Source organism: Microtus ochrogaster, unplaced genomic scaffold, assembly GCF_000317375.1.
Source record: "Microtus ochrogaster isolate Prairie Vole_2 unplaced genomic scaffold, MicOch1.0 UNK45, whole genome shotgun sequence".
NCBI classification, from domain to species: domain Eukaryota; kingdom Metazoa; phylum Chordata; class Mammalia; order Rodentia; family Cricetidae; genus Microtus; species Microtus ochrogaster.
Genome location: NW_004949143.1, coordinates 2,914,584 through 2,928,137, shown reverse-complemented (window position 1 = coordinate 2,928,137; position 13,554 = coordinate 2,914,584). Strand labels below are relative to the sequence as shown.

At 44.2% G+C, this 13,554-nt stretch overlaps 1 protein-coding gene across 1 annotated transcript in view; it reads right to left on the bottom strand.

Annotated features, from left to right (window-relative positions):
- The window catches only part of Ids (iduronate 2-sulfatase), a 26,436-nt gene extending 13,631 nt beyond the window's left edge, over window positions 1–12,805 (bottom strand). Inside the window, exons 1-6 of the mRNA XM_005369192.3 lie at window positions 12,525–12,805; window positions 11,529–11,665; window positions 10,726–10,903; window positions 7,723–7,811; window positions 6,495–6,695; window positions 4,835–5,005 (exon numbers count right to left, since the gene is read on the bottom strand). Coding sequence (XP_005369249.1) covers window positions 4,835–5,005; window positions 6,495–6,695; window positions 7,723–7,811; window positions 10,726–10,903; window positions 11,529–11,665; window positions 12,525–12,636 — 888 coding nt within the window. The 5' untranslated portion in view covers window positions 12,637–12,805. The remainder of the gene's footprint in view (window positions 1–4,834; window positions 5,006–6,494; window positions 6,696–7,722; window positions 7,812–10,725; window positions 10,904–11,528; window positions 11,666–12,524) is intronic.
- Window positions 12,806–13,554: the final 749 nt, after the last annotated feature.

Sequence of the window (13,554 nt, the reverse complement as noted above, 5' to 3'; positions counted from 1 at the left end):
TGAGTTCAATTCCCAGCAACCACATGGTGGCTCACAACCATCTGTAATGAGGTCTGGCGCCCTCTTCTGGCCTGCAGGCAGACAGAACATTGGATAAATAAATAAATATTTAAAAAAAAAAGAAATGGGTTAATCAATATGTAAGAGTAAGCCAATAAGAGGCTAGAACTAATGAGCAAGGCAGTATTCAAATGGAAAAAAAGACTAGATGTTTGTGTTCCTGCTTGGGATTGGGAACAAAGTACTCTGAGAACATGCCTGCACTCCCCACCTGGACAGACAGTGGGATCAGTCTTAGGCAGTCAGGAGAGCATGGCGGATTTCTGCCACCATACACAGAGATGTTTCCAGGCTGCGCAGTGCTCTGCCTGGCAGATTTGGATGTAACTCAGATAAAAAGCTCATTCTCAGAGTTAAAGTGCTGCGTATGGCTCCTACCTGGAGGCAAAAAAAAAAAGTCACGCAGTTTTAAAATGTCAGCTTTCTGGGCTGTGCCGCCAGCGCAACCTCTGGCTCCTGCAGGAGACAGATCATTTGAATGGGGTTTTGTGAGTAAAATGCTTGCTTGCTTGCTTGCTTGCTTGATGACAATGTGGACTTGCTGTGTGCCTGAAACTGTGCTCTGGCTCATGGGCACCAAATGGCTCTGAGGAAGGAGCAGCAGCTCCACCATGCTGAACTGTGCTGATCTCAGGCAGGAGCTATCATAATTATCATAATAACAGGGCAGTTAAGGTTTAGAATGGGAAGGAAACAGGCCTTAACGTATTATCTCTTCATGGTGCAACTTAAGTTTTTAAGAAGTGCTCCTGGACAGTAAAAAAGTTACAGGCTATGCAATAGGACAGATTCAGACATAAAAGACCTCTAAATGGGTCATAGTGTTAAACATACATAGGTTTGGGAGAGAGAAGAAAAAGAATATAGAGAATAAAGTTAATGCCTAAAAAAGGGGTAAAGTCTTTAAAGAGACAGAGTACAGATAGTTATAGATTAAAAGAAATAAAGAAAAATAAGCCACGTAAAAATGAAAAATTCACAGAGAGTTTAGATTCTGTATATTGTATTTTCTTTGAAGTTTTTGACGGTGAAGGAACTAAATACAGAGAGACATTTCATTGTGTGGGCTACCAAGCTGATCCAACATGTATGTTCTAAAGATATCATGACTTCCAAATTTGGGTCTAAGGATATGATGCTTTGGAAAGGGTCTTCTTTTGTTTTCACAGAGGATGAGACCCTGTGGATTGCTTCTATCCCAATATGGTATGATAGACCACACCCTCCTGAAAGGTTGCTGTGAACACCTTCAAAAAATTACTTGACTCAACTACCAACTGAGATGAACCTAGCACACAGGTTACACCATAAAAGACCTGATTAATAGCGCCCCCATACAGCAGGAAGCAGTTTGGAGAGAAATAACTGTGCCCATGTTCCCAAATATTGTTTATAAATGTTCTTTTACATTTAAAGGGGGATATGATATAGATATGAATAATTTACATTGGTATAATTTTGCTTTGTTGATATAAACTTAGGTCAATTTTGTTATATGTATATGTATTTCTGATCTTGATTAAGGTATTGTGATTGTGTAGTTCATTTAAAAATGTAATGTATAATTAGGAAATATAGGTCGCTAATGGATAATCAGCAGTAATAGTCAAGCTTGTAGTCATGTTAGATTTTCTAGATATATAGAGATATATTTCAGCTAAATAGGCATTCTTCATATCTTTCAAAGACTACAGAATACGGCATTTAATGTTTTAATAACTTAGGACTTTTCAGGACAATGAGACACGTCTGCTCCTGGCAGCACCAATCTACTTAAGATGGGCATCGAAGAGGCTCCTTATGGAGTTGGTTAGCCATTTGGGCAAGAAACTGCTCTTGCCTGGACTGTTACATAAACTGGACACCAAGAACCCGCAGAGAGAGGACTGCTGAACTTGCCTAAAGCTGAGATGGTCTTTCGGGGTTCCTACTACATGAAAGAGTCTGCCACACATTCTGCAGGACACAGAAAAAAGTGACTGAACTGTCTTTGAATTTTCCTGCTTCATGGAAATATCTGCTGGATACTATGGGCCTGTAGGCCAAAGATGGATGCCCCAAAGTTACAAAAGAACTTTGAGTGACTGTCCAGGAAGCGAGATGTCTCTGTGATTTCTAGAGTTTTGGAAGTTGCTTACTTCTTGTTTACTTAGGTAATATTATATCCTTCTGGAGTCTTTGATGGAGTTGAAGAATAGATAGTTATATTTTCCTTAGGTATGATAAAAGATAAAATAGATATAAATATTGTAACTAATTTTTGCTTGATAACTGTTTTGCTATATGTAATTTTGTTATGTTAAATTTAAAGCCCTCCTTTTTGTTTAAACAGAAAAAGAGGAAATGATGTAGGAGGGTCATCTGTCTATGTGTTACTTTCATTGGTTAATAAAAAAACTGCCTTGGCTTTTTGATAGGGCAGATTTAGATAGGTGGAGTAGACAGAACAGAATTATGGGAGAAAGAAAGCAGAGTCAGGCAGATGCCATGCTTCTCCTACCAAAGGCGGACAGTGGTTAGAATCTTCCCAGTAAGCCACCACTTCGTGGTGGTACACAGATTATTAGAAATGGGTTAATCAAGATGTGATGTAGGTGGGTCTTCTTTCTATGTGGTACTTTCATTGGTTAATTAAAAAAGAAACTGCTTGGCCTGATAGGTCAGAACATAGGTGGGTGGAGTAGACAGAACAGAATGCTGGGAAGAAGGGAAGTGAGTCAGACACCATGATTCTCCGACCTGAGATGGACGCAGGTTAAGATCTTTCCCGGTAAGCCACCACCTCATGGTGCTACACAGATTACTAAATATGGGTTAAAGCAAGATGTGAGAATTAGCCAATAAGAGGCTGAAACTAATGGGCCAGGCAGTGTTTAAATGAATACAATTTGTGTGTTGTTATTTCGGGTGTAAAGCTAGCTGTGTGGGAGCTGGGTGGGATGAAAAGCAGACCTGCTCGCTTCATCACTACAAAGATGTGAGGGCCAATAAGAGGCTAGAACTATTGGGCCAGGCAGTATTTAAATGAATACAGTTTCCGTGTAATTATTCCAGGGTTAAGCTAGCCATGCAGAAGCCAGGCGGGATAAAAAGCAGGCCTGCTCACCTCATCACTACAACCAGGGTCTCCACAATCATCTGCCTGGGAGTCACTCACAAGAAGGAGGCGTGTGTGTCAAAAAGTCAGGATGGACGCCTAGGCTGCAGTGGTTCTTGGGTTAATCTAATAACAGGGCTCTGGGAAGAGAGGCCAAGGTGGGGGCTAAAAATGACAAGGAGCAGTACCTAAGTGGGAGATATAGGAGGACCCTGCTATGCATAGTGAAATAGAGGGGGACCTGGAAAGGCTGGGAAGGAAGCAGAGGAGTCAAATCATCCCATATTAGATTGGTGAACAATGAGAAAATAGCACTGAGCTCAGGTAAGGTGAAGACTTAGAAGAGAGTTTGCCAACAAGATCAGAATCTGCCACAGTGAGAACTCTTAGTGATCCAGGAAGACAAAAATCCACGCAGACCAAGAAGATCATGGATACAGCCAGAATAGATTACTCTTCATTGCCCTCAAACAATAGTTAAGGGAGCAGAGCAGCAAACAGGAAAGAGAAGAAAACAGGGCAGAGATGAGAGAAATGGTATTTCTGAAGACAGCAGGATGTGAGCAAAGAGGCTGCAGAAACATCAGTAGAAACAGACCTCACCAAACAAGCAGAGAGCTCACCTGGGCAGCTGAGAACCTCTGCTTAGTAGCAACAGAGGTTCTCCCCAGCAGCTCTCACAGCTGGACTGAGTACATCACAATCACCTGATATGCTTTCTCAGGAAATCTGGTTTCTTCAGCTCTAGGGCTGGAAATATAGTTCAGTAGCAGGGTACTTGCCTAGTGCATGTGAGGCCCTAGGTTCAATCTCTAGTACTGCAAAAATTAAAAAAAGAAAAAAGAAAATGGAGGGAAAAGAGAGAAAAACGATGCTCATAGCCTTTTATAGGTGGGCCAGAGCTCTGTACTTTTAGCAAGTCTGTCCAATAAGTCTGATACCATCAGTCCAAGGAACACATTCTGAAAATGCTGCCCTCTTCTATCCACTACCACCTGCTTAGCATTCATGTCATAAAACTTCAGACAAAATATGGCTCCTCGTGTTGTTTTTACTTACAGGAGAGAGAAGCTGAGGGATGAGGAGGGATGAGTCAATATTAACAAATGAGTAACTTGGAGGCTGCCCTATATCTGTATCAGAGCAAAGAGATGCCAGACACCATAGCTGGCAGCACTAACCAGAGTATCCCACCTCCCTCTGTACCAAGGTTCAGTTCACTCAGTCAGCCCAAGAGTGGCAGCTTCCAATTTAGGCTTTCCCACAGAGGAAACAAAAGTACTAGCAAATGAAGGAGTCTGGGCTTCTACACAGCTGCTAACATCCTATAATTACTAAATTGTGGTTCATATTAATCCCCCATGGGCTAGGGAGGTTCACCCAAGCTACATCCCAAACCTGTGTCTGCCTATAGCAAGCCTGGATGCTACCTTCTTTAGAAGATAAGGTACTAGTAAGGAGACTTGGTCTACCTACCACTGCCCATGTAAATACCGACAGAAATCCACAAAGGCGGCTTTTGTTTGTTTTGGCTTTTTCAAACAGAAGCTTACTACTTAGCCTGGGCAGGCCTTGAACTCATTATGTAAACAGGTTGGCCTTGAACTCAAATGTGGCCTCACCATTGGTACTACACCATCAGTGACTGACACATCTCTCCGGGTAAACCACTGGTACCTGAAAATCCACAGGAATTGGGCCATAGGGCACACTGATGTTTAAGGCTTGGACATCTTCCCGCTCCCTGATGTCCATCCAGGGGTTGTAGGCCACAGGTGGTAGGCCATCAGGGACCTGAGGATCAGGAGCCAGGGTTATGTTTTCCAAGGGATACAACTTCTGAAATTCCTAGGAGAAAAACATACAAAGCCACAATGTTGCTGCTCATTTGGCAAAAGCACAAGGTTGTGCTTTCTGAAAGCCTATAATCCATTTACTTGGTGCTAATACTCCCCCTGGAACTCACCCACCCTTACCTACTCTTTACCTTAAGCCACTCTCATATGGCTCAAACAGCAACAAAGTGTTGTTGTTAAAACGTGTTTTCTACAATGACAGCAGCAACTGTCCTCTCCTCTCATATACAGGTGCCCTCCTTCTCCTGTCCCTATCTTACTCCCAACATCCAATGGCATGGTGAAGCACAGTGGGCTCCCACAACCTCCCTCAGCTTCTGTGAGTCATGAGGAGAGCTCACAGGACTTGGCAGAAGGTCCCACTTACAGTGATCCTTTAGTAGAGTGAAAAGAGTTCACACCCAATCAGCAAAAAAAAAAAAAAGAAAAAAAACATCAAAACCAAACATGTGGCTAACTCTGGAGGAAACCAATGACAAGCTTCAGAGTCCTTCCCACGGATTTCACATAGGAGGCTCTTATTGCCCCAGTTAGTTCAAAAACAATGCATATAAAATACTACCAATTAGTGAAGCTCATAAAAACTGCAGCACCCAGTTTTGACATGGGGTTGATCATGTAGGCACTCAGCCTGAACCAGAACAAAATTTCAATCTTTCATAAGGCAAGCAGTGATCCAGCATATACCATGTCTGCCAAAACCACTTAGGCACTCCCAAATCAAAGGTCCCAGTTGCCAGATAAGGGCCAGCCTCAGAAGCAGACCTCTGAAAGGCTTGCAGCTAGGCAGCTTTGAGAATTCTTTTATGCAAGGGAGCAGAAGAGACTGAGTGTCACAAGCTTCTTCCAAAGGGGCTGAGAGCTCCTGCTGTGAGGGCAAGATCCTCAAGGCTCATCAAACAAGATGACTACAACATCAAAGAGCATACTTCCAGGTCTGTACTCTCATTTATAACCAAGTGACATTTTTTGTAAAGTTAAAAGGCTGGGCTACTCAGGCCCAAGAAAAAGAAAACAGAATATCTAGAAAGGATTACTTAAAAGGACTATACATCCTAAATAATATAGAGAAGCATAGGATTTGAAGTGCCAACAAGCAATTCTGTCTCCTGTTCCTATAGGGTCTGATATGAGAATCTTAGGGAGGAATTGACAATTGGGGAAGCTGGCTTCATGTTTCCTCATATTTTCTCCCAAAGATAATCCCTTTGGTGGCTTTATCTCACCTCTGCAGGACATCATTATACAATCCCATTCACATGATGAGCTCAAACAAAAGAAATCAAACCTCCAGCGGAAGAAAGCTAAGCTTTATTACAAGATTCTTACAAGTTCTAAGACTACCATTACTGCAAGTACACCAGTAGCCATTGGGTATCCCAGTGGGTTATGACCACCTTCGATACACAAATGCCTTTCTGGTGAATAAGTAACAGAGATAATAGTGACTGTGTTGGATCAGCCCTCAAGCAGCTCTTCACCTTAGGGTATCTGAAGGGGATGTGTGGCTTGTGATACCCAACTGCCAGGAAGAAAGGACTGGCTGATATTTTCATCTTTTCCAACAACCGAATGGCTTCCTCAGTGCTCTGTTTGTCAGGCAAGGTGCCCTCGGGCACATCTGCCACATCCACAGGACAAAGCAGGTTGGCATGGAGTTTTCCATCTTGTCCCCTACATGTCTTTCAAAACAAAATGCAAAACATCAGTCTATTAAATTCAATAAATCGATTCTGATAGTCACACACTGAACAAATAGCACATCACCAGCCCTCAAACTGTTAAGTCACTTAGAACGAACACGAACATTGAAAGCAAAACTGAACCAGAAGTGTTTGTCCTTTCTCCAGACAGGGGCAAAAAAACACATACCATTCAGTTTATTCCTGTGAATTCTGTCTCCAGGCCATAACTAATTAGATGATATTCAAATAAACTATCGAAAACTATCTCAACATTTATGATCCTTAGCTCAATAGTTCAATCCAGAGTGAACATCAAGAATCCATTAAGTGAACTGATTAGACATAAGGTTAAGGTTTTAATTTATTACTTGTGTATGTGTACACATGTGTGTTTGTATATTTGCCAGTGCACATGGGGGGAGCAGTACACAAGAAAAGTAGAGGTCAACCTCAGTTGTTCTTCAGAAGTGATTTACCTTGGTTTTTGAGTCAGGGGCTCTCACTGAGACTTTAAGCTAGAGTAGCTGGGCAGCAGACTCCAGGGACCTGCTTGAGTCCCCAGAACTAGATTTCTGATGGGTGCTATGAATTGAGTTCAGGTCGTCATGTTTCTAGAACAAGTACTTTACTGACTGAGCAATGTCTTTGGCCCAACTTAAAGTTTTAGAATAAAAAACATCCCATAAGCCAGGTGTGGTGGCCTATGCCTCTTATTCCAGCACCATGAGAGAAGCTGAAGCAGGAAGATTCTGAGTCTGAGGCCAGCCTGGGTTTGAGCAAGTTCCAAACTAGCCTGCCTGAACTATTTAGTAAAATATTATAAAGAAAGAATTTCACAAAAAAGTAATCATTGTGCCTATCAAACCAATTGCTAAATATATTAATGCTTGTTTCTATAAGACATTACAACAAGCAAAAGCTACACACATCACAGCATAACCAGTTTAAAAGAAAATGCAATATATTTAATAGTCCATTTGCTAGGCAAGAAAACAGTGATTCCTTGGCCCTTGGATAGACTTACCTTAGTGTTTTCATATTTCTCTGATGATGGATGATAAGGTGGAAAAGACCAGCTATACGGAGAATCATCACTGTGATTGGAAGAGATACCTTAAATTGGAGAAAAGAAAGTTGCTGAACAAAATGTGAAAGGTCCTTTAATACCCACTGCCAGATTAAAATTGAACAACTATACAAATAGCTTCCCCCCTCTTTGGGCCTCAGTTTCCTCACCTATAAAATCAAGAGCTCAAGCTAGATGATACATTTCCATTAAGACCAACTCTCCAGATCATCATTTTAGTACTGAACATCTAACTTCCTAATTCTTAAGCCTCAAAATGACAAGATCAGTCAGTCTGAATGTGCTGAGCTCCTGTCTCCTCCCACCATATAGTTCCCTCTCTGCCCAGCCATATCCTGCAGTTCCCTGGAGCCCAAGTTAGAAACTCTTGCCCACCCTAAGGAAGCAACAACCACCTAAGAAGAAAGCAAAAGCACTGTCACCACCATGAGACAGATGAGCATAGAGAGGTTAAGAGAAGGCTCATGCCTTTCACAGTGCCAACCCAATAGATGAATGAGCCAAGATTCAAACCCATGCCTTCAGCACCAAGACCAAGTACGTAATTGTAAAGCATAACTGCAACCCAAAGCTTAGTAGTTTACTGTGTACCAAGCAAAACAAATAGCATATGAAACCAAGAAAGAACTGCCACCTGCCAAGAGTGCAGAAGTGCCTTGGAAGTAAGGGTCTGTAAGACACAGAGAAGCTCATCCCTAAATCTAGTTAGTCATCAGGAAGGAGATCAACAAACAGGCCTTGTTTGATTTCCCTTCCTAAAGTATAATCTCCTCTGCTAGAAAATACTCACTTCCCTCCCAATGCCCTTAAGCAAGTGTTCTAAGTACCAAACTAACAAGTTCAACTGATATTCAGCTTTAGTCCACACAAAATGATTCCTGATACATTTATTTTCAAAACTGAGCAGGGCATAGTCTACCTGATGACTATTCTCATCCTGAACTGCCAGCTAGGTTTCAGAAGAAAGCTCCTGAGCCTAGCAGTTATAATCAATGTACAAAAGGCTCCTGGAGACACTCAAGCTGTCCCCTCTGGTGATAAGCATCATCATCTGAATGGATCTAGCACTTTGAAGACACTTTACACTCACAGATGCCTGCACTGACAAGCTCCCCTGATAGGGCATCAAAATAACTACAGTCCCAGCTTCCCAAGTAAGGAATGAAAGTCAAAGTCAGCAGCATGGTTAAGTCGTGGCAGCACTGAGACCACAACCAGGTGCCCACATCCTTGATGCTATCTATTGCCCAGGTAGTCTATTCTGCTTCCAGAGATGCCCATGGCAGTGAAAAGCCAAAATAATGTGAATGCTGTCATTAAAAAGGGATTTGTGTGGAGTGTAATATAATGGGAAATATTTATTCTCACTCGGGTTATAAAATTATAAACATGACATTGTAGTGGTATATTATTTGTATTTTGACAAATAAATCTTGCCTGAAGACCAGAGGCAAAGCTAAAGCCACTAGAGGTCAGACAATGATGACACATACCTTTAATCCCAGGATTTGGGAGGCAGAGTCAGACAGATCTCTGTGAGTTCAAGGCCACCCTTGGCTACACAAGATCAATGCAGAAATAAATCCAGGTGGTGGTGGCCTACACCTATAATCCCAGTACTAGGTGTTGCAATCTGCTGGCCTGGCCTGTAACCTGGGTACTCTGTCCCTTCAAGAGACAAGCCCTGCCCACTCCTAATCCCCCCTTCTCTATCTCTCCCTGTCCACCCTTCTTCTGAAGAGGCAGTCTCTGTCTCTCCCTCCCCTCTTTTTCCTGTCTTTCTCTGTCTCCCTTTCTCCCGCCTCCATAACCTCTTACTTGTAAACCATTCCCAATACCCAATAAATAAACTCTTATACCTAAGCTTTCTCTGTTTGGTGTATCTGTCCGTATCCCACCCACCAGGGAGGGCACCTGCTATGGGTCACCAGCCACAGCCCCTCGTGGGACCAGGACAGCCTAAGGTCACCCGCATCATGAATGATAACAGTAGGGAATCAAGCCCTTTAATCTCAGCACTAGAGGGAAATGAGAGAAGAAAAAGAGGCTGTTAGCTTAGTTTGAGGTTGCCCAGCCTTGGTAGAGGTAAGACTTCTCTAGTAGCTTGACTGTCAGCTTAGTTTGAGGTCGCCCAACCTTGGTAGAGGTAAGACTTTTCTAGTAGCTTGACTGTCTTTCTTTTCTGCTTTTCAGGTTGAACCTCAATTTCTGCCTCTGGGATTTTATTATTCATGCTACACAACATGAGTACAAATCAGAAAAATACTATGTCCAGAAAACAGGCAGGAATACATCAAACACAGCTTTCCTCAGCGTGGTGCAATTACACCTTTATATTCTTTGCTTTCTTTCCATTCTTGAAATCAAGTGATCCTTCTGTCAGTGTTTCAAAGTGATGGCTATGCTTCATTTAGGAAGTGAACAACCAGTTTATCAGGCAGTATTCAAAGCCAGAACTTGACACCCAACTTCCTTCCTCTTTCTGACATGACTCACAGAGAAAGTATTACCTCCACCAAGCTGTAGCTCTTACGTGGACATCAAGTCCACATAGGCCCTCTAGACATCCGAGGTCCTGAGATGTGGTTGCCTCATACTCAGCTTTACAGACAGGCACTCTGCAAGGCACAGGCTCAGGTCCAGGGCTGGACTGTCACCAGAGCTGCGTCTGCAACAGCAACCAAGCAGCTCAAGTCCCAAAGCGTCACCTCCAACAGCTAGAGGAAAAACAATTTCTTTCTCTTCTCTTTCATTGAGACTATGACTGTGAAACTAGGCTAAAGAACTGTTTTGTTGGTGTTGCTGTTTCATAGAAATGTCGCAATGACCAAGTTACCCAGCCTGTCAGGAAAGATAACTACAAACAGCCCCAACCCAGCAAGGGATTCCACTATTCAGGAACAGAAACAGAGAGCCCAGGCTTTGGTAATTAGACAGTACCAGGGTGAAAGACTTTCCCAACCGACATGGTCATGTAGCCATTCTCCTTGAAGTACTGGGGGATGGTGGAAAAATTCCCCGAGTGTACTCTCCAGTAGGAATTGAAGTCATACAGGCGGGTGGTGTCAGGCCTCCTTCCAGTGAGGAAGGACACTCGACTTGGCGCGCACACTGCTTGCTGTTGGGGAGCAGAAGCAAATGTCAACATCATCACAGCCAAATGTATCTGCAGTCCTCAAGGTAACTAAGCAACCTCCCTAGGTCCTCAGCAACCGCCAGGCAGCTGAGTCATGCAGATCCCTAGGCTAACCAGTGGGATTTGGCCTCGCCCAGGTACTAGAGATTATTGTCTTCTGAACAAAGGAAGACAGTCATCAGGCTCTCCAAACAGCAGGGAGCTGTGTGTGGATGTGGGTGTGTGCCTGTTTGTTCCTGTGCAGTGGCAAGCCTGGGTACCCAGAAAGGGCGATGCTCAGGAAACACAACTGCCATGGATAGATGGCTGACTCTCAGCCACTGACAACTCACTTGGGAGACCCACAGGTTGGATTTTTCAGCTCCAGGCAGTTCCTGTTTCTGGCTAAAAGCTGGCCGAGCCTGTCTTAAGCATGTCAGGGCCAGGGCATAGTCTCCACCCAAGGAGGAGAGGAGCCTTGCAGGTACAAGCTTCCTTTTAAGAGGAGAACAGGCTAGCCTAGGCCTCCATTTTCCAAGCTCTGCTTCCCTCTTTCAAGATTATCTCTAGGGCAGCAACATGCAACTCCCTGCTGTGTATACCCACACCTAAAGGTTCCCAAACATACCTGTGCAAAGGCATTCTGAAAGAGAATGCTGTGGGATGCTAGCTGGTCAATGTTTGGGGACCTCACTAGCTTATCGCCATAACAGCCCAGGGAGGGGCGAAGATCATCCACAATGATCAGAAGGACATTCAGAGCATCTGCACAGGAGGGAGGGGCTTTGGTTACATCACATGCACTGACAATGAAACCCCACCACCACCACCATCAAGGTAATGAGAAGATCAAGGCTGGTCCCAGCTCCTTAACAGTCCATCTAGAGAGGAGCAACCAGGGCTCTGCTTCAGCTAAGGTCAGCATCTTATGTGTCAGCCATGTCTTCACACCTAGATGAAGAAGAAAGACAGGGACTTGGGGAGGGAGGTGGGGGGAAGAAAGAACGAAGAGAAGGTATAGAGGAGACAGATGAAAAATGGAAAGGCAGTTAAATGAAGGAAGGACAGATAGAAGGGAGGAAGAAGGAAGGAAAAGAAGGATGGATGGAGGGAGGGAGAGACGGAGGGAGGGAGGGGGATGGAAGGAAAAGGATGGACTGCTAGACAGATGGGACTGTGCACCGCACCAGTGGATGGGCCCACACCCATGTGCGTATGAGAAGCACAAATTGAACTCAGTGGGTTATAAAAACAAAAAGAGGACGTGAAGTTGAGGGGGGTGGAGTTGGGTGGAGTTAGGGGAGAGGAATGGGGGTGAGACAAAAATATATGTTGCATGTACTTATGAAATTCTTCAAAAATTAATGAAAAAAGAAAGATGGGATGATGGAGAAAAACATGATGGGACGGAAAGGAGGGGAAGAGGTAGGAAGGAGGAATGATGAAAGATTAATGCCAGCTGAACAGATGGAAGGAAGGAAAGATGGCTAGAGGGTAAGCAGGAATAAAAGGGGGGGGGGGAATGAAGGAGGCGAAAAAAAAAAGAACCTAGGATGGATGAAAGAAGAAACATCGGCAGAGACAGAGACAGAGTTGGACAGGGCAAAGAACGAGTAATTGGCACCTGTAGCAGAGTTGCCTTGAGCTGCGGACTCCAGGGCGAAGCAGAAGGAGCCTACCAACAAGCTGAAGCCAAGAAGGCGCCAGTCAGGCGGCGGCGGCGGCGGCGGCGACATTGCTGCTTTGGGGCAACCTTGAAGAAAAGTGGCTTCGGGTTACAACTGGACCATTGGGTAGCTGTCGCATCCGCCGCCGCAGCCGCCGCCGCCGCCGCTGCCACAGACGCAATCAGAGAAAACTGCGTGACACCGCAACCTCGGGGCCCAAAGGCCCGGGCGCAGGCCCGCACTTGCGCAACTGTCCCCAGCCCCTCCCTCTAGAGGGTGGAGTCTGTGGTTCCGGAGGTCCGTGGGCATAATCAGCCATAGTGGGCGGAGCCTTAACCGGAAGCACAGGGGCTGTGGCTTTTCCAGAGCACCTTTTACGAAACGGTGAGAAGACTCTTGATGTTGTGAGGGTTTTGCTATTGAACTAGTTTCTTGCTTTTTCCGTGATAGTTCTGTGCCTTTTAGCTGGAACTCCAGTCTTACCCTTATCTCTCTATAAATGTTAATTTTCCTTGCTGCCCATTTTCCGAAGAAGCCCCTTGAAAACTTCCATCCTATACCTAAAAGAACCTTTTTCCCCTATTTATCAGTTAAACAAATCCTTATTAAACACTGCATACACACACACACACACACACACACACACACACGCGCGCGCGCGCGCGCGCGCGCATATACAATGGGCGCTGTTGGTGCTGGAGTTCTCAGTTCGTGCTCTGATTGAGCTTAAAATAAACTTATAGAACATTCCTGGGCATTCCTGATCTGGACAAAATAAAACTGGGAGGATCTTATTATTTTATATGAGGTTGTCTAGGCAGAGCTTCACTGGTAATGAGATAGCTAAACAAACGTGAGAAGGAAAGGACAAGCCACTTGATGTCTGTATAAAGAGGGACCAGCAATTAATGGAGCTTAGTTAAGAGTGATGGCAGCTGGAGCCAGACAGGAGAAGAGCACCAGAGAGAAGGGCAGAAATAGGCACAG